The sequence below is a fragment of the Podarcis gaigeae genome (genome assembly GCF_964106915.1).
Source record: "Podarcis gaigeae genome assembly, chromosome: 8".
NCBI lineage: Eukaryota > Metazoa > Chordata > Lepidosauria > Squamata > Lacertidae > Podarcis > Podarcis gaigeae.
In genome coordinates, this window is record NC_139684.1 from 51,315,452 (window position 1) to 51,343,448 (window position 27,997).

At 42.9% G+C, this 27,997-nt stretch overlaps 2 protein-coding genes across 8 annotated transcripts in view; one reads left to right on the top strand and one right to left on the bottom strand.

Annotated features, from left to right (window-relative positions):
• Nucleotides 1-5,922, top strand: part of DNAAF1 (dynein axonemal assembly factor 1) — a 17,954-nt gene extending 12,032 nt beyond the window's left edge. For 5 of the 7 annotated variants that reach the window (XM_083749921.1, XM_083749919.1, XM_083749923.1 and 2 more), the window contains 2 exons: nt 707-1,055; nt 2,469-3,127. In XM_083749921.1, coding sequence (XP_083606047.1) covers nt 707-1,055; nt 2,469-2,518 — 399 coding nt within the window. In that variant the 3' untranslated portion in view covers nt 2,519-3,127. Of the gene's footprint in view, nt 1-706; nt 1,056-2,468; nt 3,128-5,433 lie in introns of those variants that run through there. The other 2 variants (XR_014566991.1, XR_014566992.1) reach the window with 1 other exon arrangement.
• Nucleotides 4,065-27,978, bottom strand: HSF4 (heat shock transcription factor 4). The gene is made up of 14 exons (XM_083749967.1): nt 27,814-27,978; nt 21,189-21,297; nt 20,257-20,384; nt 19,068-19,192; nt 18,440-18,515; nt 17,098-17,162; nt 16,069-16,168; nt 13,615-13,739; nt 12,563-12,790; nt 11,888-11,993; nt 10,036-10,101; nt 9,114-9,220; nt 6,861-7,892; nt 4,065-6,647 (listed from the first exon to the last, which is right to left on the bottom strand). The coding sequence occupies exons 1-12, from the start codon at nt 27,934-27,936 to the stop codon at nt 9,164-9,166; spliced, it is 1,308 nt and encodes a 435-aa protein (XP_083606093.1). The 5' UTR covers nt 27,937-27,978; the 3' UTR covers nt 4,065-6,647; nt 6,861-7,892; nt 9,114-9,163.
• Between the last annotated feature and the right edge of the window lie 19 nt (nt 27,979-27,997).

A 27,997-nucleotide genomic window follows, 5' to 3' on the forward strand; every position in this document is an offset into this window, starting at 1 on the left:
AGTTGAAGTGTGCAGATAAAATACATGGTTGTACTACTTCAAAATGTATGTAGGAGGTGTAGCAATCAATCATGGCCCAATGGGCATGGATGATGGGAGTTATACTTTAGCAGCATCTGGAGGGCCAAAGGTTCACCACACTTACACTAAGTGCTCCATTGCAAGCCCCACTTTCTGCAGAGATGAGCTCCACTCAGGAGCTCCAACCAGGAGCTCCAGCCAATCAGCAGCACAGCTTAAGGTTCTCACATGTTGCTTTGTAGCCATGACTTTACTGACATCAGATGTGAGAGAGCTAGGCATCACTGGAAAAACTTCCTCATGGGCCAAATTAGAACCACTGGCAGACTAATTTGGTCCACTGTTGAGGAGTTAAACTCTCAGTGTGCTTTGGAAAGCAACATCCCTTAGAATAGTGTGAGGGTAGAGAGTATCAAGACTAGACTGGGGGAAATGTATGGGGTGCCTCACATTCAGTTTTTTTATGGTAGCCCAAATCTCAGTTGTACGGGTGTACGGTATGTATATATCTCAATTTTAACTTATGAGCTATTGCTGCAATCCGCTCCGGTTGTATATTTTATCTTTATGAACGCTGTTTTTATTGTGTTATGTTACATGAGCTGGTCTTTGACCATAATAAATTATCTATCATCTATGCCAATACAGACATTTTCAAGTTGGTTGGTTTTTTTTACCTTTATAGCCAAGTTCTCCAAAGATTGAAGTGATTTCTGAAGCAAGTGATGACAGAGACTTCATAGTTGAAAGAAATACAGACACTTCTAGGAATATAGAGACAGAAGAGATCCCAATCTCTATCTTTTCAAACACATGTAAGATACCCGAAGTCTGTCCAAAGGAAGCCATAGAACCCATTGTAACAGACCTTCTAACACAACAAGAGGAAGTATTGGAAGCCAAAGTACAACCAGCAAAACCCTTGATCAAAGAGATTCCAGGGCCTTTGAAACAATTAACAGATGATGAAGCAGATGAGTTAATTCCAGACATTGTGGAAAACGGAGAGAGCCACAGTGTATCCTCTTGCACAGGTAAATTCACATAGACATGATTTTGGGTCCACCTGCTTGGGTTTTTTTTAAGCCACCTGTTCATTTTTTTAATAACGGGACAAAGCACCGTCAGTATATGTGCCCTATAGGTTCACAACTAGGCTCCAGTCCAACTATGTGCTATTCAAGAAAACAGTTAATGGTAGCTTCATCTCTTTCCAGGTCCACACATAGTTAATGTGGCTGGTTTATAATTACAGCTAAATGCTTACACCTAAAGCCTAACTTTATTTATTTATTTTTAAAGTAACTCATTTATTTCAGTGGTGCTATACTTGAAGTGATACTTGGGGCCTAATTTCAATGAGCTTCTATGGATGTAGAGGTGTGTATCTTTCCCTTAAGAGATGTCCATATATGGACATCACATTTACATAGGGGCTGTGCATAGAAGAGCTGAATATGTCTCGATCTGATACACATAAAGCTTCTCCGCAGAATGACTACCACAATTATGGATTCTGCAGGCCCTGTGCAAGCATGAACTTTATGAGTGTAGGCTTCATGCAAACATGGATTTTTGTTTGGGTTTGCTTGGTTTCATGAATTGTTATTATTTTATTTTTGGTATGGTTCATTTTTATGTTCACCACTTAGAAATTCTAATTGTTAAGCAGTGTATAGTTGCCTTAAGTAAATAAATATTATGGCCAATTGGTTGCCATTAGCAAATCTAGACAGGGGATGGACATGCGCAGTGGGTAAATGAGGGACATAATTCCACATATAGAAGTTAGTCTAAACTGAACCTAGAATCTGAGCCTATGGAAGTCTTGATACAGCAAAAATCCTCCTATGACTGGTAGGTATTGCAAAGAGGTGCATCCTAGAGCATAGAATTCACACACTGGTAACTGGTGAGACCCCACCATTGCTGTCCTAGCTGGACTGATCCCATTGGATCATTTGGGCTTGCCTGACACTTGCAAAGTCCTGCATCTGGAAGGGTGTTTTAAACAATGTTTCTGCACAAGGTAATTGAGCATTTCCCCATGTGCTTTAGCTTCTCAAATGTAAACATCCAGCGATTGTTTTTTTGCTGCTTGAAATATGAAATCCTCGCTCATTTTTAAAGAAATGAGGTTCACAGACACTAACACTAATAGTTAAGAGCTTTGAGGAAAGGGGCTGTTGATAAGAAATAGTGATTGGCTTAAAGCCATATTGTGGGTCTGTGGTTGAAGAGAGATTTGACCTGGGGCCTTCCTGGCTTATAACTTACACTGCAGGAATGAACTGCAGTGACTACTGAGCGGTCCAGTTTAGACCGAATCTTAGCTGTCACTCCTGTCTTTGGACTGGCCTAATAACTGGTCCTTCTCTTCAGGAAGGTATTTGGGGAGAGTATAGCTCCTATGTCCAGAAACTAACTGAAATTTCACCTCTTAACAGGGAATATCTCTGAAGAAGATACAGAGCAGCATACTCCTGAAAATAAATGAAGACGTGTTGTATGAATTTATAAAATAGAAGCCAAGATATTTCCCATTGCTCATTAGCATTACTGCATCACAGCGAGTGCTGTAACCCTAACATTAGTCACAAATGCTTTCTGTGACACTACTTGCAGGCAAGCAATCCTGGCAAGCAAAAGTCCAGGCTCTCTTCAATAGTTGTGCCTTACTTTTACCACACTGTGATCAATGGCAGAGCAGGCAGTGCCATGGTGCAGATGGGGGCCTTCTGCATTGGTCTTTCCAGGTGCTAAGCAACACGAGTTCACCCACAGTATGCATCTGTGAAAGTTCAATGCCACCAAGTCAGGTAACCAACATTTAAAGGATGAATTCAGTTTTCAGTCTATTTTCTTTCATCTGTTGAGAAAAGGTTGTTTTATCAGTAGCATCCAGCAAAAATGAAGATAATTTAAGTCTCATTTATTTTGGTGAGAGTTGAGCACATGCTTAACTTTCTCCCCCTGAAATCACACATACTTCACTTTTATTGGATTCTGCTCTAGGTTTGTAGAAAGTCATTGCCATTGTTTTGTTATTTTGGTTACATGTTTACTTTTATTTGTAATTCAGTCTGAGTAAATGATTTTATTCTCAGCTTCTTGCATCATTTGTTATCCGACTTGTGGTGGGGTATATTGAACACCCATGACATCAGCATAGACAGAGAAACCCAACAAGCTAGCCTTCACAGAAAGGCACCTCAAACCTCTTAAAAGCATCCACTCCCAATCTCCATCCAGAACTTTTGGCTAGAGTCCACCTTCCACATTTAGTGCCCTAGTCCCACCCCCACAAAGCATCACAGCTTCTTTTGTTCATTAGGAGAGTAACATTTGCTCCTGGCCAGGTCACCATCTTAATTTGGGGGCTCATGATCCTGATACGGCTACAAATATTATTTGCGGTATACAAGGCGGCCCCCCAAAGTACAATCACCTTGCAGACAGGTAGTGTTGCAAGGTCTTTTTAGGCCCTGTGGCTGCCGTGGTCACAGGCTGAAGGACTATCTGGTTGAACATTGCTTGTAAATTATAATTTGACAGATGCTTAATGAATGGAATACTTTACAATTGTTTCTGCTTATATGCATCTTTGCAAATCAAAACAAATGCTAGTAGCATGTGTAAAAGTATAAGTATCACCACCCTGATCTCCTATGTATATAGAATTATAAAAGCACACAGAGTTGTGACTGGATGGTTGATGGCTTCTAACAGAATGCAAGTGAGACATGCAATCCCTCCCCCTATACAAATGCATTAACTGCTATAAATATTTTTATAATTTAACCCATGGTGACAATGTTAAGGTGAAGCAACACAAGAACAACCCACTGAGTGGGCCTAAACTACCTCACAGGGGTAAATAAAACAGAGTAATCCCATAGATACCTCCAAGTTCCCTGGAGGAAAGGCAAGATTACAGTATGGGAAAATAGGGAGGCAAGTCTGTTTATCTAATATAGGATGCTATTGATATTAATACACAGAGAAATGAATCCAAGGAAAATAAAAGGCTGTGAAAGCAGAACTTTATGAGGACAAAAGAAAACCTCTTTAATTAGCATACCTTGTAAAACTTTACAAATGTACAGCATAGTGCAAAATTGCAGGTTCAGCACATCAACTTCAAGTATAAAATAAAATAAGCATAAAATAAAATAAGCATAAAATAGCCAAGAAAACCAATCACACACACTACCTTTCAAGAAAAAGTCATTGAAGTAGAGATAACTCTATTCCCCTTGATTTTCACTTTCTGAAGAAAACTAGATAAGAGGGGTATGCACTCTAGTGAATCACTTTATAATCAGAAAAGGGTTGGGAGCTAATTTGTTTCTCAGTCAATATCATTTTTTAAAATGCTGCACCTGTATCATTGCAAGTGGTGTCTTAAGAGAGCTACAAAAATGTATAAAACACTAGATTCTACAAAAATTACAGATTGCTACTAAACAGATTGTGCTAAAGCTGCAAAGGGAAGAAAATCATCTTGTCTACTCTTCAGAAATAATTCTGCCCAGCAAAGTTACGATGTGGAAAATCAGCTGAGAAGCGAGGGTACATGTGTGTGCATGTACACACGTGCTGCTGTGTGTTCCAATCTGTAATGTGTCTACACTTTGGTATATAGACAATGTGTGGTGTGTGTGCACTGTGGTATGTGCATTCATATACTCTGTGTGTGTGTCCATGTCAGCTGCTAGCATTCAGATCCCAGAGGGGTTGCGATGGAGTAAGGAAGCTTTTGGCACAGAAATGGTTAGCAGGCACACACGCTGGTGCTAAAGCATTCCTTCTACCTGCCCCTTTACAAATCATCACTACCACTGAAGCTATGCTTAATTTCTAAACTTAGGAGGTGCTAGGGTAAAAGTCAATGCCTCTCTAGTACAGGTATGTGTGGGATGGTGTGCTTGCTGAGGAATGAGGAAGGCATGTTGCACATGCTGAGAGGTACTCTGTTATGATATGAGGTACCATGTTCTAGGTCTAGGTTCTTCTAACAAATAGTTTATCAAGACGTAGCTCTTGTCTAAAATTAATTCTGACCTAAACACATTCTTTCTCTGTTCTAAAAGGTCTAAGTACTGACCGGAACTGGCTTAATAGTCATTTTCTCCCCACAAATTAACCATGCAAAATCCCATTCTGAGGGGGTAGTATAAGAGAAATCTCAGTATCCTCACCAAGCTACATGTGCCAGGAATCTAGGGAAACCATAGCCATTAAATTGGCAATAAACCTGATAAAGTTTCAGTATAGAAGCATTACAGTGTATTAGTAAGTAAAAATAAGGCTTTGCCGCTCTCAAAGTTTTGTAAAAGCCAAGGAAGCCAACTGATGCATTCTCACTCATCAATATATGTCTCACTTTCCCTTTATTTTCATCACACACAGTTTAAAGTATCCTGGAGGGAGTTTGTGTAGACATGGAGCATGCACAAATCTACAGCTAAATAGAGGAATTCTGGAGTGACTTCAGCCCCACAGCTTGCCTCCACAGGGGCATTTTATGGGAACAAGCTTTCTAAGAGATAATCCTGTCAGTGGGTACTTCTGAGACAAATGATTTTCCAGGTGTTACGAATGCTGATCCAATGTACCAAATTCCTGTAAGCCGACCAGGAACTGTGTTGAATGCCATGTTCATCCTTGCTGGACCACATGGCAGGCAAAGGAATCAACAAGATGAGGGCGGATGACAGTCCAAAGCAAGGCTTGGCAAGAAATATACACAAACATTTTAATGAGTGCCGCTGCTTGTGCTTTTCTTTCAATGCTAAATCATGCAACCCTATTACATAGGAAGTTGCTATCTGGATGCAACATCTCCCAAGGAATCTATCATTATCACTTTACTCCAGCTCAATAAACCATAATGTTATGCAAGATAATCCTTAGGTAATGATTTATGTAAATATCCCTAAACAGATACATTTTGGAACACCATGTAGCACAATTAGGTGACTAAAAATAACAGTCAAGTCCAGCAAACCATGGTTTATAAATCTCATTTCCAGCAAAGCACAACCTGTAAATCAGGAGAAAGCCCTGGAAATAAATGGTCACTTTTTAGCTCACCTCTCTGATGCACAATCCCTCCACTTTTTCCTTATTAGCCTTAACCATAATTCAACACATTACATTTGTATCAAAACTAACTATAGTTTAGATTAACCCTGTTCCCTTTTAATCAGATGTTACACACTAACCAAGGTTTCAAACATTAATTAAGAGAGAAATCTATGTTAGCATTAGTCATGCTTTCAAAGCAAGCAAGCAAGCAAGCAAGTGGTAAAGGAGAGAGTAAGAAGAGTTCATATTCCCAAGAATGACCCCGATATCTTGGGTTAATAAATTCAGGGTAAGATGACAAGGAAGGGTTATTTCAAGAGAGGAGAAGTTCCATGTGTTCTCAAGGCTGGATCTCACAAATGTATTTTGAACAGCAGGAATTCAGGGCTGCATTTGTAGCCACAGGCCCTATAGATTTCTGCAAACTGCACTCACACTTGCAATTTTAAGACATGCAATGACTCTCCAAGGATCACCCAGGATTGCAAGGTAAAGGTAAAGGTACCCCTGCCCGTACGGGCCAGTCTTGCCAGACTCTGGGGTTGGTGCGCCCATCTCACTCAAGAGGCCGGGGGCCAGCGCTGTCCGGAGACACTTCCGGGTCACGTGGCCAGCGTGACATCGCTGCTCTGGCCAGAGCCAGAGCCAGAGCCGCACACGGAAACGCCGTTTACCTTCCCGCTAGTAAGCGGTCCCTATTTATCTACTTGCACCCAGGGGTGCTTTCGAACTGCTAGGTTGGCAGGCGCAGGATTGCAAAGACAGGTGCAAATTGAAAGAAACAATTAAAATAAATAAATATAAAGCTACAACAATTATCTGTGAAGTCATAACATTTTTTCACATGTTCAAAAAAAAACAACAATCCCAAATTTAACAATGCCCATAGTTGGGAGTTCTGCAAAAAGTCAAGCTAGAAGAATATATATTAGAATTCTCAGCAGCACATCCAATTTTTCATTCAACCCTCCCCAAATAATTTTAATTTTAGCACAGTCCTTTTGTGTGAACGCGTAAGACATGCAGCTGGCTCCAAGCTAGATTTGGCATTTGTCAAGCTGGTCCTGATAATGTCAAGGTTTGGCACAACAGTCAATATAGCACTATGTGCTGATGTAACCGGAATGGGGAATTAGGCACAAATTAGAGACGACCTTTCAGGCTCCAATCGTAAAACAGGAGAGATGAGACAATGACCAGGATGGTCCCTGTGAGATCATGGGACCCAGACTGAACATGGGAAGATACGTACCTTTTTATTTAGGTCTAAGATATCTCATGAGAAAAAACTGGACACAGCATTGGACAGGACCAAAGCGGTGTGTAGGGATCACCTCCTCACTCACTGTCAGTAGCAGTTCAGAAATAAAAGCTTCATTTATAGCATGATGGGAGCTTCAAAAACATACAGATAATCCGTTTGACAGTTAACTGTCACTCACAACCTTGGACAGAGAAACAAAAATGACTGCATCACATTTGTGTATCTGTTATGAGTGACTGACTTCCACTTCTTTACATTCAGGCTGCTAGATGTCCCCCCCCCAGGGGGGGGGAGGGAAGGCATAAATAGTTTAAGCTAAGCAAAAGATCACTCATCATTCTCATTTGGGGAGATCAGGTTCGATGGGATGTAACTGAGATTGGGACTTTAAAGTCCACAACAGGAAAGAAGGAAGGTGCTGTTCTAGACCCAGTGTAAAAAGATAAACTGTTTGGTACATTCATAGTGTTGCTCCTCCAAAAGTGCAGACAGATGCTTTCCAGAATGACGTCTCTCCCTAAGAACACAAATAGAAAATAGAGAATATTTCTACCAGTGTATTAGTTAACATGAATTGGCAGAGATCTAAACAAAATGTGACATAACATCTACTCTCTCAGAGGAGAGGATGAACAATGAATAAGACAATGGTCCATGTGATAGGTGTCTGATATCAAGCAACCTAGCCAATGTTTTTATTTAGGTTATTGGATTGCTAAATTTTCAAATTTTAGAAGGCAGGTTAGACTGTAACAACATACAGCAACTCACTCTAATGCAGTGTTTTTCAACCCTGTTTCTGTGGAACCTCTGGGTTTCACAATCCTCTAGAAGCTCTGCAAAATTTTACAGTGTCCTACCTCAGGCACTATACGTTCCCCTCTTGTGCCAGTCACAAACATACACTGCCCATGACCAGGAATCACGGAAAGACACCTAACTCACCAAGTCTCAGATGGAAAGGTTCATTCTGATTTTCTTTAATGAACAATATACATTTATGAATATTCTTGAATTCTTAACTCCCCAGTGACATTGAATACTTGTTTGCAACTGACTAGAATTTATAACAGCATCTTTGTTTCCCATACGACATCAAGCCAAGATTAGTGAAAATTAAGGGTTGGTTTCACATTCCCAGTTACCATGCATTCCCAGCATTCCCAGTGATGAGCTTTTAATCCATGTTCACAAAACATTATCCAAAATGCACATTTATCCTGTACTTTGTTATAAAAGACTACTGTTGGATGTATTGTTCCACAAACTATTTCTAATGTAACTCCAGTCATGGGGTGAACACCTTTGCAGGGGTGAAGACATCCCTGACCTGGCAAGGGTCCAAGGTGCGCACACAAGCAGAAACAAATCTGACACTAAGGCAGAAAGATGTGCACTGCTAAGGGCAAAATGCTATAAAATGCACCCCAAAACAACATTGAGTTCTAAGGCAGCAATGTGAACACACCCTAAGATTAAATGCTTCTGGAGTCCTGGCTATGCAAGTGTTATGTGCAAACAGAGTTATTGAGATGGGGCTTGCATTGCTGAAAATTGCACAGGAGGTAGAAGGGAGCACAGGAAGCCAAATGAAAAAGCAAAAAGTTCATTCTGAAATGTCACAACTTGCTGAATTGCTTGCAAAGAGCTCCTAATTAGGGATGCTTCTGCCAGCAAAATCAGCCTCTGCATGGTAGACTGTCACTTCTCTGTGTGGAAGGTTAGCTATGAGCAGTACCTGAGCAAGAGGCATTAATTTGGGGATTTAACACTCGGGAGGACCTCTTATTAGCATTCTTCTCCAGATCCACAGTTGGCATCTGTGTCCTGATGCAAAAACACAAACTACAACAATGCACAATTATACAAAGGCAGGAAGAGAGGGGTGCTGTGACAGAGAAACCAATCAAGCAGTAACATTACATCTGCTGTCCTGGAAATAGCTGTGCTAGGTAGGCAACTATCATCACTAAATGCAGAGAGAGGCTGTCTAAGGCCCAAAGCAGCTGTGTCTGGGCACGTGGCTACTCTGTTCATGCTATTTTCACTAATATCTTTTGTACATATTACTTGACTGGTGAACAGCATTGCAAAATTCAGAGAAGTGCATTTATGGAAGGATGACTGTGTTTTGGTTTGCATATTGTTCAATCTCGTGCAAGTTTAGTGGATTCAACTTTAAATGCAAACTAAATCAAATTTCTCTCTCATCCTTAGGGAAATTTTGGGCTCCTAGGCAAAAGCCAACCCAGCCTTCTAGTAAACATATCCCACACCCGAAAGTATTTAGAGATTCACACTACTCACCTTAGAACATGGGCATAGCCAGGTTTTATATTGGGGGCAGGCTTTATGTTAGAGGGAGCAGAACCTCAGATAAGTATTTTGTACTGATTAACTTGATGGGGGGGGGGTGACTGACCTTCCCCACACCCTCCCTTGGCTATGCCCAGGCCCTAGAAATTTCCCCCTCCCCACTTTTCATGGGAATGAAGGTCAGGCGAACGTCTGTGTGGTTCTGTTTGTATTGTGTTGAAGGACTTTGTCCAGCCCTATCTCAGAGTCTCCTGCAAGTTCCTCCCAGTTCAATACCACAGGTGTTTTGGTGGTGTTCAGATGCCACTCCCACCCCCCTCCCATCCTGCGCATGCATGTCTTACCGAGGACAAATTGGCCTCCACATCATTCAAATTCCATTCACTTGCAGATATAGTGGGGTTGAAAACCTAAAACAAACAAGGTGTAAGATGAACCACAGCTTAAAAAATGAGGAGTATAAAAGGTTTTTGCTTCATTTGATTCCTGCTCTGCCCGCATTGGGGTGGGGGGAAGTAGGCTGTATGTCAAGACCCTTCTTACCTCTAGGATCCAGCAAGTAAAGATTCAAATTCTTGGTGAGGTGATAGCCTAGGTAATGGGCCATTAAGGGAACAAAGGAAGTGGATCTGTGCCAGAAACAAAATAGGTGTGCCTCCCTTCCTCAACTGGCTGGTAGTTAGAAAAACAAAGGCCAGAGTGAAGAGTGAAGTGATTTAAGCTAGGAGCTGGAAGCTGGAAAAGTGGCAGGCTTGTAAGTCAGAAATAGAGAGAACCATGTTTGATTTCTGCTCAAATCCAAGGCTGTGGCTATGGGGGAAGAAAGGCACTATTGGGGAGTTAATGCTGTCAGTACCCCCCATTGTAGGCTCAGGTTGTATATATGTATAAATAAACCATATATCCTAAATACATCACAGTCTCCACTCTGCCTCATTCCCAAGGAACCATGAACCCTGGGTAAGTGCCTGGACCGCCTGGAATCTCACTCAGATATCAGGGTAGCGTCAAACTGTATAATTAATTCTACAGGTAGGATTTCAGTCACGGTGATTTCTGTTGTTCAGATTGTAGGAAACAGTTTTTGCCAATTCTTCAAAAAATCTCTAGTTAACAACAACAAGAAGAAAAGAGCAAAGAAAGATATAAAATAAAGTAGATGTGGGTATTCAGAGCAGCCTGTGTGGGTGACTGAGCAACCAAATTCCACCTGTGGCTGAATTTTGTTGACTCACCCAAACTCTGTGCACCAGAGGGGGGGAGGCTAGGAAGAGTGTGATTGTGATGGGAACATCTTGTGGCAGGGAGTTCCATATGTTAATAATCATGCATTGTGTACATGTCTTTCTTTTGCCTGAAATTTTGTAAAAGAAACGGAAATGCCAAAATTTTGCTTCCTCAGATTTCATTAGCCAAATTTCTAGGTTAAACATAATAAGATGTTGCTCTGGAGGGTGCATTTTGCATTCGTTTTAATTCCACAAATCTCTGCCAGCTAGTGAGCTTAATTGAGCCAGCCAAGTCTCAACATTTTCCAGCAAAACCCGATAATCTCAAAGTGTGTATTTTAGAATCATAGAGTTGGAAGAGACCACAAGGGCCATCGAGTCCAACCCCCTGCCAAGCAGGAAACACCATCAGAGCACTCCTGACATATGGTTGTCAAGCCTCTGCTTAAAGACCTCCAAAGAAGGAGACTCCACCACACTCCTTGGCAGCAAATTCCACTGCCGAACAGCTCTTACTGTCAGGAAGTTCTTCCTAACGTTTAGGTGGAATCTTCTTTCTTGTAGTTTGGATCCATTGCTCCGTGTCCGCTTCTCTGGAGCAGCAGAAAACAACCTTTCTCCCTCCTCTATGTGACATCCTTTTATATATTTGAACATGGCTATCATATCACCCCTTAACCTCCTCTTCTCCAGGCTAAACATGCTCAGCTCCCTTAGCCGTTCCTCATAAGGCATTGTTTCCAGGCCTTTGACCATTTTGGTTGCCCTCCTCTGGACACGTTCCAGTTTGTCAGTGTCCTTCTTGAACTGTGGTGCCCATTTACCATTCAGAAACCAGTTAGTTCAATGTGTGTGAGGAGTTTATGGATTTGAAGAATTATATCTGCTCTAAGGGTGGCTTCTACCACTTTGAAAAACAAGAATGATGAAACTATAAAACTCTTATCATGATTAGACAAAAACTTACATCCAAAGGACTGGCAGCTTCAAGATTATACTGCTGGTTTCTCAGTAGGATCTGAAGGCCTTCCAGATTCAAATCAGCACTATCTAAAGGATCAGAGATTTCTGCTCTGTGAAAACACAAGAGGAAGAGTTGCCCACTGGGATTCAGGTTAAGCATTTGTATAACAAGTGGATCAACACTCTTCCCCCCCCCATCTGTTGTCCAAGGAACGAAAGGCAAGGGCATGGTGTTTTGTCTTCCCCCATTTTATCTTCAAAACAAGTTTCTGAAGAAAGTTATAGGATTCTCCTATGAGTCTCATGCCAGGATCCACTTTGTAGCTTAACCTGGAATTAGGTTAAGCTATAGACCAAGAATGGGGAGCCTGTGGCCCTCCAGATGTTGTTGGACTCAAGCTCCCATCAGCCCCAGCTGGAATGGCCAATGCTCAAGGATGATGGGAATTGTAGTCCAGATCATACAGAGGGCCACACACTCCCCATCTCTACCATAGTTATTTTTGCTGTGATGAGTACCTAAAGAATCAGTGTTTTGCTAGTTGCATCCTCAGGATCCCCTAAGGCACAAGCAAATATTTGCATAGCTGCAACTACTAAAGCCTTCATGCAATACTCTCCATCCACAAGCAATGAAACAGTGTGGTGCTAGAGCACATAGTGGCGCTCCTCCCCTCACCTGTCTAGAGGTGCCCTTCTGCCTCTTCTGTCAAGTGTCTGCAAACTTGCTGGCTGTGGCACATCGCAGCTCCCTCTGCCGTCTAACACAGACTGAACCATGGCAACAGGCAACACAGGAGGGTCTGAGCAGACATTACAGCCAATCAAGGGGACAGCAGGATCTGTGGATGCGGCTTTCTGCTCAGGGCTAATGGGTTCTTCCTTGACCAGCAGGAGGCAGGTTTCCCTGAACCAAAGACAAGTTTCAGCGCCACCCTGATGCTTTTTTCCTTTCAACTCACTCCAGGGCCAAAACTAGGGACACAGCAGAAACCAATGTGCATGAAAGTCAGTTCCTTCCCCCATATCAAGGGGAGGGTGCAAAATGGAGAGGAGAAGCAATGGGCATGAATACAGTGTGGTATGGTGGTTAGAGTGTTGGACTAAGCCTGAGAGGCCAGGGTTCAAATCTCCAAGCAGCCAGGAAACTCACTGGGTGACCAATCACTGTCTCTCAAACTAGCCAACCTCACAGGGCTGTTGTGAGGATAACATGGAGAAGACGAGAACCATGTACACTGCCCTGAGCTTGTTGGGAAAAAAGGTGGGATATAAAGGCAAGAAAATAAATAAATATTGGAAATGCTAATTGAGAGAATGGGGAAAGGGGAATGAAAGGCAGAAGTGGCAGGGGGAACCTTTTTCGATATTCTCACTATAGGAAGAGTCCATCCTGCAAAAGCAGCATTATAAGCAGACGACTGAGTATAAATCCACCACTAATGCATTATTATTGCACCAGTGACACAGAATTATACAATCATTTAATTGTAGAGTTGGAAGAGATCCCAAGGGTCATCTAGTCCAACCCCCTGCTATGCAGCAATCTCAACTAAACTATCCCACATGTTGCAGAACACACATGGGGATGGGGTGGCGACAAAAACCACCTGTCTGGAGGAGCCCCTAATGCAAAGCTGGTCCTGGCCTATTCAGTCTCCTGTGGCATTTATTTATTTCTGTCTCCTACATCCATCCATGTTGCTCACTAAAACACTTGATTTTTCTTACCTCTCCCTGTTGGAAGCAGGCTGCATGACCACAGCATTAGATGGCGACACTTCAGTAACATCAGATATTATTGGCCCTCCAGGGACAGCAGGGCTGTTTAAGCATGAAGCAGGTTCCGCAGATGGCTGCAGGCAAGGATGGGGGGAAAGACATATTTTTTAACAATTCAACAGTAAAGCGTCGCTGTAATGGTCAGCGGTGCAGTTGGGTAATGTTAGACTATAGACTTAAATTATGTGAGGGCCCCCGCTCTATATACCTGCACCAATTGGGCTATATTAAATTTGAGACCACTTCAAGTCATAGAATCACAGAACTGTAAAGTTGGGAGGGAAGCCAAGGGTCAGCTAGCCTTGCAATGCAGAAATCAGAGCTAAACAATTCCTGAGAGGTGGCCAACCAACCTCTGTTTAAATATCTCCAACGGAAGAGAGTCCATTCACTACCTTACAAGGTACTGAACAGCTCTTAACATCACCATCAGAAAGTTCTTCCTAATGTTGAGTCAGAATCTCCTTTCTTGTAATTTGAATCCTTTGGTTTGGGTCCTACCCTCTGGAGCAGCAGAGAACAAACTTGCTCCATCCTCCATTGGCCAGTCCTTTAGATAACTGAAGATGGCAATCATATCACCTCTCGGTCTACATTTCTCCATCTTAAACACAGCTAACTCCTCTTCGTCATAAGGCTTGGTTTCCAGACCCTTTATCATCTGGGTCTCACTCCTCCACACACGTTCAAGCTTGTCAATATCCTTCTTAAACTGTGGTGTCCAGAACAGGACAGTCTTCTAAGGTTCTGCTTCAGAATGTAACCAGCTGCTGGAGTGGGAGGGGGGAGTTTCTGCTCATTCTGCTGAGGCAGCAGGGCAGCGGCGAAGGAGGCTGCCCTCAAATCCTGCCCTGATGGAGCCACTGGTAATTGTACTTTTTCTCTTGCCAATTGAAACTATCGTATTTTTTGCACCATAACACTCACTTTTTTCCTCCTAGAAAGTAAGGGGAAATGTCTGTGCGTGTTATGGAGCGAATACCTGTGGGTGGCGGGGGGGATCTGCTGCAGTCATGAGCAGAGGATCCATGGTTCCCCTTCCTTCCCTCCTCCATGGTTACAAAGCATGGATCCACATGGATCCTCAAGATTTTTGCATTGGGCTACTCTAAACTCACTGTCAGATCACATGTCTGTGGCCACAGCATGAACCACAAAAATCATATATCCACTATTTCGTTTAGAATATTTTTTTTCTTGTTTTCCTCCTCTAAAAACTACGTGTGTGTTATGGTCTGGTGCGTGTTATAGAGCGAAAAATACGGTATACAAATTGGCTTGGGAGGAAGGTCCCACTTAGTGTGGAACAGGCACACATTACATAGCAAATTCCCAACCTCCTTTTTGCCTTGTGATGCTAATGTCATGACATATGCAGGAGGAAATCCATGTATACAAAAAAGGGGTGCTTAACACTACCCTTGCACCCCAAATCTCCCCTGAAACCATTTAAAACTCTCCACCCTCAACACACAAATTACTTCCATAAACAAAGGTTTGGGGACACATGTTTCCTGAAGGAAAGTGTTTTTTTTTCTAGTCAGGTTTATTTTGTTAACTTTATTGCTCACTTTTTTAAACAAAGTAACTCCAAGTGACTTACAATACAAAAGCACCAAACAGATAGATACATGGAAACTGGGATAATAGAAAACAAAGAAAAATCTAAAAGGCAATTCTATTTTTTAGAAACTGGATTAAAACATGCCCCCCTCTGAGGCCACAGATGATTAAAAGCCAAAGGGCCTGGTGAAACAGAAATGCGCTGCCTACAAGTTGCTTTTGCAAAACATGGAGGCATTCTTGAGTGGAACAATCTGATTTAAATGAATTAGAATTTAAATTTAACTAAATAATTGATTAAATTTGCATAGATGCGAACATGAATAAAGCAACTACTGTATCTTGAAGCGGGGGGTGGGGGTGGGCGGGGCAGAAGCATGACTCCTTTGCTTTGAGATGAAGCACACAGGCCCTTGTTTCAGCAGGGACCATTTAAAAAGAGTAAATGTTTCCTATATGTGAAAGAATGTCTGCTTCTTCATAGATAGCACCTGCTGTCACTCACAGTGTTTGCAAGTATCTGTACTGAAAGGGTAACCTAGTGTGGCAAAGCATGTGTTTTGCATGCAGTAAGTCCCAGTTTCACTCCCTGGCATCTCTAGTAAGGGCTGGAGAAGTCTACCATCTGAAATCCCAGAGAGCTGCTGCCACTCAGTGCTGTACACAACAAATACTGAGCAAGATAGATCTGCGATCTGACTCAGGGAAAAGACAGCTTCAGGTGTATGTTTAAAAATAATTAAAACTTTTTTAAAAAATGTTTGATTAATCGCTAGCACCTTGCAAATAAATAAGAGCAGGCAAGAAGACTAAATTAGATGGATGTCATCCCAAACTCACCGACTGGATGAAATAGGAGTCATGAATGGGATCCAAAGACAAATGCTTCCTGAACTTTGTCATTTGTGGAGTAGAGTTGCCATCATCCAGCATAAGAGGTCTGTTGAGAGAAGGAAGCCCAAATCCTTAATCTCAGTCACTCTGATGTGTGACTTGTAAGAACACTATCAAAAGCTCATTGGTTCTGGGGGGTGAGTATTGAATCTTTCCGGGGGCAGCTAAAGGAAAGAACAGCTGGCGCTTCTTTGGGGCTTTAGGAGGCTTCTCAGCTGATCAGGTGGCACTTGGAAACACAAACACACGGAAACTGCTCCATGAAGTCCAGGCTCCCCACTCATTCAAAGCAATTTCCACAACACCAGCCTTCTTCAACCTGGTGCCCTCCAGATGTTTTGGACTACAACTCCCATCAGCCCCTGCCAACACTAGTCACACCACCCCTCGCTCACAAATACAGCAGCTTGTCCTCTGAGCCCAGAGCTGTGGGGTTGCTACTCCTGTAACTAGAGTCCTAAATTAGACCTCCCCTTGGTCTACTCCAGCAAGGCAGCTCTAATGTTCCTAGGCTGTCCATATGGCAAACCATCACAGGCCTTCCCTAGACTTTGCATCTGTTTACAGCCACCTAATAAGCTCACCTAATAGGCTTGGCAGTCCCATAGGTGCGCCTCCCCCCCAACCGCCCCCTGTAATGATATTACTGGAAAACCTCTCTGTGGTTTCCACAGGGGACCTTGCCTCCACTCCCCTTTCTCTTCAAATTTTCTTCTTTCAATCCCCTGTATACCACTAAAACAAAGGTCACAGCAAGCTGACAGGGTGGTTCTCCAAGGGCACTGAATGAGACCTGTCAGCAGCTCTGACTCATCAGTTCCCAGCCCCATTCATTTTTCTGTCACCATGGTGCCCAGGTCTGGTGACCTACCACGCCACTTGGAGCTGAGCAGGGAGGGGGGGTTAAAATGAAGGGTGAGCCCCCAACTAGTTTCTTGCCCGTGCATGTCCATGCAGTCACATGAGGGTACTTACAGCTTTCTCTTTATTCCAGCATTGCTGGGGCTGGATTGGAGCTGGCCGAAGAGAAACTGAATCAGCTGTCAGGGGAAATCAAGGTCAGGTGTTTGTCAGTCAGCACAGTGATTCAGCACTCCACCGTCCACCTCTCTGCTCACACAAGGAGGAGCTCCCTTCCAGGGGAAGGAGGGCTGCAAGCATCTGCTTTGCATGGAGAAGATACATGCTTTGCATGGAGATCTAGGTTCAACCCCCAGCATCTGTAGGTAGTGCTTTGAGAAGCTCCCTAACCTGCAGTCCTGGAGAGTCACATCCAGTCTGTGTAGACAACGCAGATCTAGATGGAGCAATGATCTGACTTGATGTAAGGCAACTTCTTATATAAGGCAACTTTCACGTTTCCAAAAATGAAGGACAGGGGCAGGCAAGATGAGACAGACCTGGCCATCTTCCTCAACATGAATGTAAGCATACATCAAAAGTGTGCACTCTTCAATGAATGCAGTGAACATGCAACACTTGGAATAGGAAGGGACTCTTGGGGAGGGTGGTCATATTGATAGATGCTACCCTGCCCAGGGGCAACAGAAGGCACCCCAACTTTGTGCCACATTGGATCAGAAACCTGGGTGATTCCTGAGATGAAATGTAGCTATCCTAGTCCTGAAGCATCTGCACAAATTAGGAAAGCTTGTCTTCTTCAGGCTGTGAGGGCAAGGACAGGTGGAAATGTGTGTGTGCATGTGTGTATAAACATGAGGCTTTGCATGGCTGGAATGTAGCCTATTGTACAGAGGCAAGAGTCCATTCTATTGCTCCACCCACTTTTGCCTCTAACCCTGCCCAGCATTGGCATGTGGCACCTAAGAGGTTGCCCATGTGGGAATGCCGCTCATGAGAAAATATGCCCTTTGGGTTGAAAATGTTCCCCACTCCTGTATCAGATGAGCCCATCTGTCGCACAGAACCACATTCCCCTGAGTTCCTTGAGAAAGCCCTGACCATTGACCATGTGCCAATTTCCATGAAGAAGAAGAAGAAGAAGAGTTTGGATTTGATATCCCACCTTTCACTCCCCTTCAGGAGTCTCAAAGCGGCTAACAACCTCCTTTCCCTTCCTCCCCCACAACAAACACTCTGTGAGGTGAGTGGGGCTGAGAGACTTCACAGAAGTGTGACTGGCCCAAGGTCACCCAGCAGCTGCATGTGGAGGAGCGGAGACACGAACCCGGTTCCCCAGATTATGTGACTGCCGCTCTTAACCACTACACCACACTGGCTCTCGAAGCCAACCACCCCCCAATCTGCAAGTAGCAAATACTCCCCACCACATTATTGGCATCAACAGAAATGTTACCTTGTTGATCACTTTCTCATGCTGTGAATGATTCTGCCTGAGACACACAACTTCCCTCCACAAAACTTCATTCTGCCTGGAAAGAATAGAGAACGGCAGGCTGAGGGCACAGTCTCTCAATGAATCACAGGAAACAGTGAATGTGCACTTGTAGGCCTTTGTGATTCTGGCAGCAATCTCAAACACACCTACGACGGAATAAGCACCACTGACCTAATCTGGAAATCATAAGTGCCAGTAACTTTTCTTTCCCTTACTAAAGGGAGGGGAAGGTTGTCCTTAGAGCACCTTTAGAGTTTTATATATAGATATCTAACTATGAGGCTGCATCTATTTTTGTTGTCTTCTCTCTTTGGGTCCATTCGGACCCCTGCCACAACTCCTGCCGAGATTGGGCACAGGCCTTGGGCTCTTGCGCTCACCCAAACTGGAGAGAGTCTACAGTTATTTGAATGTCAGGCCTTAATCTTTGACATAGAAATCGTAGGTCTGACATCTGGAGTAAAGATGGGCCCATATTCAGGTAACTGCCATAGAATCATAGCACTGTGGAGCTGGAAGGGACCCCCAAGGGTCCTCTAGTTCTACCCCCTGCAATGCCAGGATGCTTCTGGTAGCATTCACTTACTGCTTCATGTCCTGCACCTGACACTCCATTGTCTCTTGCTGACCCCGGAGGATCTGGATCTCGTACAGTAATCTGCTAAGGTCTTCTTGGCGCATCTTGGTTTCTTCACTTTTCACAATGGATACCTGCAGAAACAACCAAAGAAAGAAGCAGAAATAGAAGGATACATTGTGCAAATGTGTGAGGTAGGAAACACAATCCAGGGAACGCTAAATGCAACTAAGGCCCTCTTCACCCAGTGCATTCCTGAGCTTTTGCAAGCGTACTCCTAAAAATGCAGTGGGTGAATGTCAGGGAAACATAAATACATTTGCTGGCAAGTGTTATTTTTATCTGGTGAGGACACCTTCCCTTGTCCAGAGCCTGGACTATGGCAGGGGCAATCCCTGATGTCACATGATCTCTCCCAGGTTTAGATAATCCTACAGAGCTCAAGCTGGGAAGGAGGGTGGAAAATAAAATAACAACAACAACAATATAATGCTCGCTGTTTTAATGGGTTTGTTCACTGAATATTTTAATTGTGGATATTGATTTTAATGTTTTGATGCAATTATTTATTGCATATTTTAATGATGTGTAACTATATTTTGGTAATTGGTTTTATACTTGTAAATCGCTTAGAAGCTGTTTTGGCAATTAACTGGTATCTAATTTTAATATAATAATGATAATACCATGTAGTGTATGCAGCTGCCCTAAGTCCCATTGGACTCAATGCTGCTTTCACTAGGACTTGATGGGGATGAATGTTTTCTTTTTTTTGTATTGTGCTACTCTTACGTTGGGGGACGTGGGTGGCGCTGTGGGCTAAACCACAGAGCCTAGGACTTGTCAATTGGAATGTTGATGGTTTGAGCTCTCGTTGCTTGGTCCCTGCTCCTGCCAACCTAGGAGTTGGAAAGCACATCAAAGTGTAAGTAGATAAATAGGTACTGCTCTGGCGGGAAGGTAAATGGCATTTTCGTGCGCTGCTTTGGTTTGCCAGAACCAAAGCGGCTTAGTCATGCTGGCCACATGCAACCCCAGAGTTGGCCACGACTGGACCTAATGGTCAGCGGTCCCTTTACCTTTACTCTTATGTTATGTATATGCCACCTGCATGGTAAGAGGTAATTCCTATCCTCTCCCAAGCAGGCCGTACGTAGCACATGATCACAACAGCCTAATAGTTACTTGCATTTCCTACCTTCCTTTTGATGTGCTCAAGGAGGTGTTCATGGCCTTGTAGGAAATAAAGGTGCTGGAACTCAGTGTCATCACGTTCAGGCTTGACAAGGCCGCCTTGTTCAATGTTCACCACTTTCCTAAAGCCATCTAAATGGACAAACAGAAGCCTGGTGAGAAGCAGGAGGAGGGGTGGGGCGGGGTGCTGATTTACACATTAGGTATACATCTTTGACTGCACAAAAGTGTGGATGTGGCAAAAATGTGCTTGCGAATCAGTGTGCCAGTTCTAGAGGACAGAGAAAAAAAGCATCTGTCAAAATCCCAGATCAGCAATAAGTCTACATCTTCAATATTTCCACTATTCCCACTTTGTGTGGAGCCCCCAAGAAGGTGGGAGGCAGTGGAGAATTCTCAGTGTGCCTACCCTGCCTCTTCCAGATTAAAGGAGTCCCTGGCTGTGGACCCAGAAAAGCGAGAGACCAGTGGTCTCTCTCCCCGACCTGCCCCCCGTCTCTTGCTTCCTTCATGTTGAACTCTTGCTAGCTGCTGATATATAACTTTTTATTTATGTCACTATTATTTTTATCTCAATTCTTTGAAGAGAAGTGAGATTTAAAAACTGGTATCCCGTTTATTTCACCTTTAAACTGTGCCTCTTTGTGATGCTGCTCACCAGTACAGAGTACCTGGCACCTTTTTTCTTCTTCTTTTGCTGCTCTTGGCAGCCATTGTATGTGAATATATCATAAACTTAAATGCCTCTAACAAACATTAACTTACTAGGTTGCCAAATACAGAAGTCAGCTCTAGTGCTTCTGCTTTTTAGGTCTGGCAATGTACTAAAACCACATTTGGCACTAAAACCAAAAGTACAAAATTCATTTTAATCATGACATTTCCTCCATCATACAAGCAAGACTGTACTTTCTAAATCTTGGGAATGTTACTTACACATGTTCAGTTGTCGCACAAAGCTGGCCATATTGTTGTGTTTGAAATACTTAGGCAGCACCTCCTTGGCAAACCGACTCTGATCAAAAACATGGAAGCTGGAACCATTCTTTAAAGGAAAAAAAAGAGTTAAACAATGTTAGCTACCTGCTCATTACTGTAAAGCTCTAATGCTAAACAGATTCTACAAATATGTGAAACTGGATTAATAACAAAACACCATTTTCAAACAAAGGACAGGCTGAAATTTGCATCCTGGCTGCCATTTCTGAGGTGTGTTTGTTGGTGCTTTAATTCACATTTAAATACTTGAAAATCTAAGAGTGAGGCTTGTGGTGCCTTAGAGATGTAACAATATTTTATCATGACATTTCAGGGAGTCAAGCTCACTTTATCAGATGCATTAAGCAATATCTTAGTGGGCAAGTATAGAAAGGAGAAAACTGTATGTTGAATGACAATGCAATGCAAAAATCGCAGTCACTAACAAACAATGCCTCTTGGCAGAGAACCACAGGCGACGAATGTGTGGGGCTGTGGGCGCTCCAGCCCCCACAACTTTCCCCATGAAGAGGCAGGGCACCTACAAATTTTTGTGCAGGACCATGCACGTCACGGGTGCAGGTGTGGGTGCACCTGATGTCAGCATGCCTAGCTCCCCCCCCCCCCAGGAAAGCCATTGCGCCCAGCCCAGCCAGGCACACTGAACGAACCATCTTGTAAGCCAGGTTTTATTTTCTCAGGTGTGCAATTTGGTACCTCAGCACCAGACAGGCACTTAAGTCTGCTGTCTTCATCGTGAAACACCAACCCATAAGCAGACCTCATTGCTGCAACATCCAAATAATAATAAAATAATAATAATAATAATAAAATCTCCATCCAACCCCCATCCTTCCCACTTTGTGTATTATTTTGCCTGATGGAAGTTTTGAAGAACTGGAAAGGTCGCCACATTTTTGTGACTTCTTGGTTTGTCCTAATAAAATTACAGTATCCCTTATCTTTGGAACTTTTTTTCTTATGGACCACAAGGCTTCCCTTGGTTTTTTTTATTATGATCTGCCAACAATACAAACACTGTAGCGTGTAATTAACTGTGGTTCAGTGTCGGCGGTTCGAATCCCCATGATGGGGTGAGCTCCCGTTGCTCGGTCCCTGCTCCTGCCAACCTAGCAGTTTGAAAGGACGTCAAAGTGCAAGTAAATAGGTACCGCTCTGGCAGGAAGGTAAACGGTGTTTCCGTGCGCTGCTCTGGTTCGCCAGAAGCTGCTTAGTCATGCTGGCCACATGACCCGGAAGCTGTACGCCGGCTCCCTCGGCCAGTAAAGCGAGATGAGCGCCGCAACCCCAGAGTTGGCCACGACTGGACCTAATGGTCAGGGGTCCCTTTATCTTTATGTCTGTGAAGTGTGTTATTTATTTAAAATCCCAAAATGTGTACACACAGATACTCTGCATATATGTATGTAGATATAACACATACTCTTAACTGTGGGCTTGTTCACACTTTGCTCATCCTGCACCTAGAAAGCGTGAGTCCAAGAGGTTTTTCACTTGTGCTGTGCTTCCTAGGCACAGATCTGAGTGGTTTTTTGTTTGCCTCACAGGTTTCCCTGGGGAAACACGCTCTTTACTGCTAAATCAGAACAAACAGCAATCCGCAGAAAACCTGATTGCCATTTGGGCCGACTCGGCACTAAACCGTGGGTTTTCTCTGGGGAATGTGCCTGGGCAAATGGAAGCATGAACAGGCCCAGTGTGTGGATATCAATATAGCTCCTCTTCCCAATTACAGTATAGATCTCGGCACATTACACACTACTAGTTTACAATTCTAAATAGGGATCAAGCTTCCTTGCTAGAAGGTGGTGGTAGAACAAGCCCCCCCCCCCAATACCCATTCAGCAGTAATTGTGTCCACCACAATCTGAGGGAGTCCGCTCCACTGTTGAGCAGCTCTTACCATTAAAAAGCTCTTCCTTTACTGATGGCTGCAAGAGTTGTTATAGCTAGGAAGTGGAAGTAGCAAAGTGAATACAAAATGGAAGAATGGTATATAGAGGTGTGGGATATAGCTATTAATGATAAATTAACATGTGCCATTAAGGTAAAACAGAAAATATGCAGGAAAAATTATTCTGAGGAGATATGGAAGGTATTTGTAGAATTTGTACTGTTAAAACGGAAATGGGTCAAACCACCGCAAGAGGGGTTGAATTTTTGGGAGGGTGGATATTTAACAATGGAATGGTCTTGGGGGTGAGGTGCACATTTTTATTTTATTTTTATTTACTATTACTACGTTGTTAAAAAAGTGTCTTCCTAATGTTTCTGACCTCCTTAGTCAGAAGTGGAAGTTAGCAGTCCTCCAGTGAACTGCTGCTGTTCAGACCCCAGTAACCCCAGTACTGACAAAATAACAGTTTTACTCAGTTCTTTTTTTCTTTAAAAAATGTTTATGGGTACTCTCATTTTCCTACTCATATTGAAACACTGCCCCCTCAATGAGACCAAACTTAGATTCACAAAATGTTTAGGGGTTTGCGTACCCCTGCATACCCCCAGAAAAAAAGAACTGGTTTTACTGGCTGCTGCAGTCAAGTGTAATTCTATAGTGCAAGTAGCCCACAAGCTTCTGTGAAATATGCACCTCCACTATTTTATCAAATGGTCCATTAAACAAACTTTAATAAAATGAGGTCTACCGTATTTTAGTGGACAGCAAGAGACTGAACTGACCCCAGAGGGACTCATCAGGTAAGGGTGGAACTGGGCAATTCCATGAAAAAGTCAACTTACAGAACCATTTTTCATTTCCATATATAGTTATGGTGTTCTGTATCCCTGTAAAAATAATTTCCCAGTTTCATTATCTGAAAACAGTTTTTCCAAGTAGCATCCAGCTGCATGGGACACAAGGTGACCCAGAATGTCTCTATTTCCCCATCTAATCTTTAGTTAAAGACCTCTCCAAGTAAATAGACAATAGGCTCACAATCCTTTATTGTATTGACAGTTTTGCTTTCCCATTTGGTAAACTGAGAAGAAAATTTGTGTTAAGAACACAGTCAGATGAGTTTAGGACAATAAAACCTAGTTGGTTGAGTGGCTTATGTTGGTCAGAAAAACACATGCGCGCGCTCTCTCTCTCTCTCTCTCTCTCTCACACACACACACTACCAAATGAAAATAAAAGTGATGTTCTGGTTTAACTTTATTCTCTTCTTTGATTTCATTAGCATCAAGATGTGATGCTCCCTGAAATGTGTTTTACATGCAAAGTTCTTGTGATCAACATTACTCCATAATGTGCAACTTATATAGCATATATGTTGTGTGTGATTTAACTCCCAATTCATACCTGCCTAACATCTCATGTTATGTAAGACAACAGATGTGTGTGGCAGGGGCCTGTTTGACATGGCTTCTCCAAAATGGAGAAGTTTTGGGTGAAGGCTGTAAAGGGTCTTCTAGGCACAGAAAGAGCTTTTAAACCCCATGCCACTGTCCTAGATTAACATGCTTCCCTGCTCATCCTCCTCAAGCAGGTAGAGAACTTGGGAAACATTTGACCATGGCTTGCCATGCTGTACAGATTCAAAACTGGGGCTAACAAGCAAGTTTCAGAAACCACAGTTTCAAATGTGGCTTCTTTGAATTTAGGACTACTTAATGCTAACTACAGTTTATTGGTTTATTGGTTCAGACAAAACACACTGCAGTTGACTAGAAGCAAATGCTTTTAAGTCCTCCTGTGATCATGGAAGAGGCTGGAGAGGATGATAGGTTCATTTACATCTTACCAATCTGTAGTTTAGTGAGGCAGTGGGAAACCTCCAGCATGTTCAGCCTAATTAGACCCACATCATCAGGGCGCACTGGGCAAATCCCACCCAACTTTTCAAGGCCTATCATCATGTATGACATCAAGTATGGAAAAGTTCACGCCATGGCCAAAAAGAAGAACTGGGAATGCACATCAAGTGTACTCCTAATTCTTTTCTTTAAAGTCGAGTCACCTAGTGTTGTGGTGACATCAGGTTACTGGCGAGTGCAAGAGCACAACATCCAGTCTGCTGGCCAGATCCTCTTAAACACCCACAGTTTACTGGGGTGTCCAAGTGCAGTATGAGGGAGATCAACTCATTCCCAAGTAGGATTAAACATTTGTCAACACATCATATTTGTGTGCTTGTGCACATATATGTATCTAGAGCAAAACAGTGCATTTTAAACTTTTTAAAAAAAATTACCGTTAAAACGGTTTTGCAAAAGGACAGCATTCTATGTTAGTCATGGAGCAGACCGACATAAATCATTGTGTTTACATAAGTAAAGTCTGTTGGTTTCAATGGGTCTAAGTATGACTTAGCTGAGCACCACCCAATGTTTCAGAATTTACATTTAATGTATTTTTTACTTTTATGGAATACAGTTATCCATATTGAGAATGATAAAACCAGACCATGAACCAGTTCTCAGTTAGAATTTGCTCAAGATGCAGGCAGGATTTTTTCTCTTTTAAATTCACAAACAAGAGTGGTCTGAAAGGAGGGAAGAGAATGAACCAAGGAAAGTACCCCGGCTCACTTTCTTTCTTTCCATCATTACTCCCAACACAGAACTAAAACATCCACCCTGAAAATATGATTTAAAAATTCTCACCCACAAATTTAACTACTGATTCTAAAGTCTGGGTTGAGACATTTAGTGGGTAATTTTATAGAAAAGTCCTGCAGATTTGAGCACCGCCACACTTAGAGGCATTCAAGACATATATCCCATGTTCAGAGGTCAGGTGAAACTAGTTAAATCCTACTAATTTCTGCTTCCAACAAAAACAAAAACAACCCCCCAACCCCCCCCCCCCCAGCAAACATTATATTTTCTCCATATCAGCCAATGACCATTGACACACTTCATTATCTGTAATCAGAATAAACTAGCAGCACTTTTAGGTTATAAGATAAATGAAACAGCGGCCAGTAACGTGCAAAAACTAATTTTTACAGCCATCAAGAAACACTTCACAAGCTATTAAAATGTAGAAAGTGAAAGTATAACTGATTGGAAATTAAAATCACCATGGAAAAATAACCTTTGAGCATACCCTCCAACATTTCTCCAGTGAAAATAGGGACATCCTAAGGAAAAGTGGGACATTCCAGGATCAAACCAGAAACCAGGGCAGCTTCTCTAAAGCTGGGACGTCCCTGGAAAATAGGGACACTTGGGGGGGTCTGTCTGTGTGCTGCACTGATCCTCACAGCTTCCCCTTGCCCAACATGGTGTCTCCTGATATTGCTGGGCCCCAGCTTCCAGTGAGCCAGGGTGGTTTAGTGGTTAAGTTAAAGTCTCAGACTAGGACCTGGGAGACCAAGGTTTAAAACTCCCACAAAGCTCACTGGGTGACTTTGGGCCAGTCACTGCCACTCAGTCTAGCCTACCTCACAGGGCTGTTGTGGGGATTAAATGAGGACGGAGAGAACAGTGTATGTCACACTGAGCTCCTTGGCAGTATGAGCAATGGTCACAGATTATCAGGCAGCCAAAGAAGGTATCTGGAAGGCACCAGGTTGAGAAAGGCGGGAAGGCCCATTGCCTTCCTATGCAAGGTGACAGCTATGAACAAACAGTTGTGAAATAAACAAACAGGTGATCAAAAGAGCTCCAGGAACAACTTGATAGGGGAAGGCAGCTACAATTTCATGCAAACAGTAGGGATGGGCAAATCTGACAAATGTCAATTTCTCATTTAATTTTTTGCATCAGTTTGCAATTTGTTGGCATTTCAGTGCAAGTTTCTCTTAGTATGCACATTTTTGCAAAACAATGTTCCTTAATATTTGTATATTAATTATTATTTGTGTAATTATTTTAACTAATATATACATTCTTATGTGCACTTTACCAATTTTTTGCAAACATTCCTTGGCTGGAGAATTTCATTGCAAAATTTGGAGAATTATGAATTTGAAGGATGGCCATGTCTTGGTTCAACGATTGTTTAGGAAAGTGCGAATTAGTTTAAGCTCACCTTTAAATGTGAACCAAATTGAATTTCTCCACCCTCACCAGTAGAGAACCAACTGATGTAGCACCATGCAGAATGAAGTGCTGAGGTTCTGGCCCACAGTTTGTAGGTGGGGAGTTGCATTTCCAAGTGCTCCCCAGTGGGGAAAGCTCTTCACAGACAACAAACGAGCACATCACGCTTAGCACACAGCCTTCTCCCTCAGAGGTAGAGTTTTCTCCCTAATATACTAAGCTTATTACATTCAGGAAACTTATGCTGGGAACATGGAACAAACCAGCTTGACACTCCAGCCCACCTACAGTCTGAAGCACTGTAGCCCAGAATTCCATCATCTCAAGTCTGTCTGATGCACAAACTAGACCTTACATTTGAGTAACCCCACTGAACTCAGCACGGCATAGAAGTAAACATGCATAAGACTGGTTAGGTTAGGTACCTGAAAAATACCAGTTGTACGCATCACTCTCGGAGATCACTGCGTGGTTTCTGGCTAACGAAGCCCCTGTAAGTTGCATATGACACACAGTGTCCTACAAGGGCTTGTCAAACACCAAACTAGCAGCTCCCAACATTAGTTGTACTCACAATACTCCAACAGATGAGATGGTTGGTCTCAGGATCTTCTACCAATGTCCACAGCTTGGTGAGGAACGCTGGTACGTTGCTGGGGTAGCCATCCATAGCCAAGGAAGTGGATGAGTCCTGCATAGTTTTTTGTGGTGCTCTGACTACACTAGTGCCATGATCTCTTGCCCCACAGCAAAGCTCC

Coding starts and splice junctions, on each gene's coding strand:
- HSF4 (XM_083749967.1), bottom strand. CDS start 27,936: ATGCAGGACTCATCCACTTCCTTGGCTATGGATGGCTACCCCAGCAAC. Junction 21,298..27,813: donor ATCTCATCTGTTGGAGTATT/GTGAGTACAACT, acceptor TTTCCTTTAAAG/AATGGTTCCAGCTTCCATGT. Junction 12,791..13,614: donor CCTGCTTCCAACAGGGAGAG/GTAAGAAAAATC, acceptor TCTTTGGTTCAG/GGAAACCTGCCTCCTGCTGG.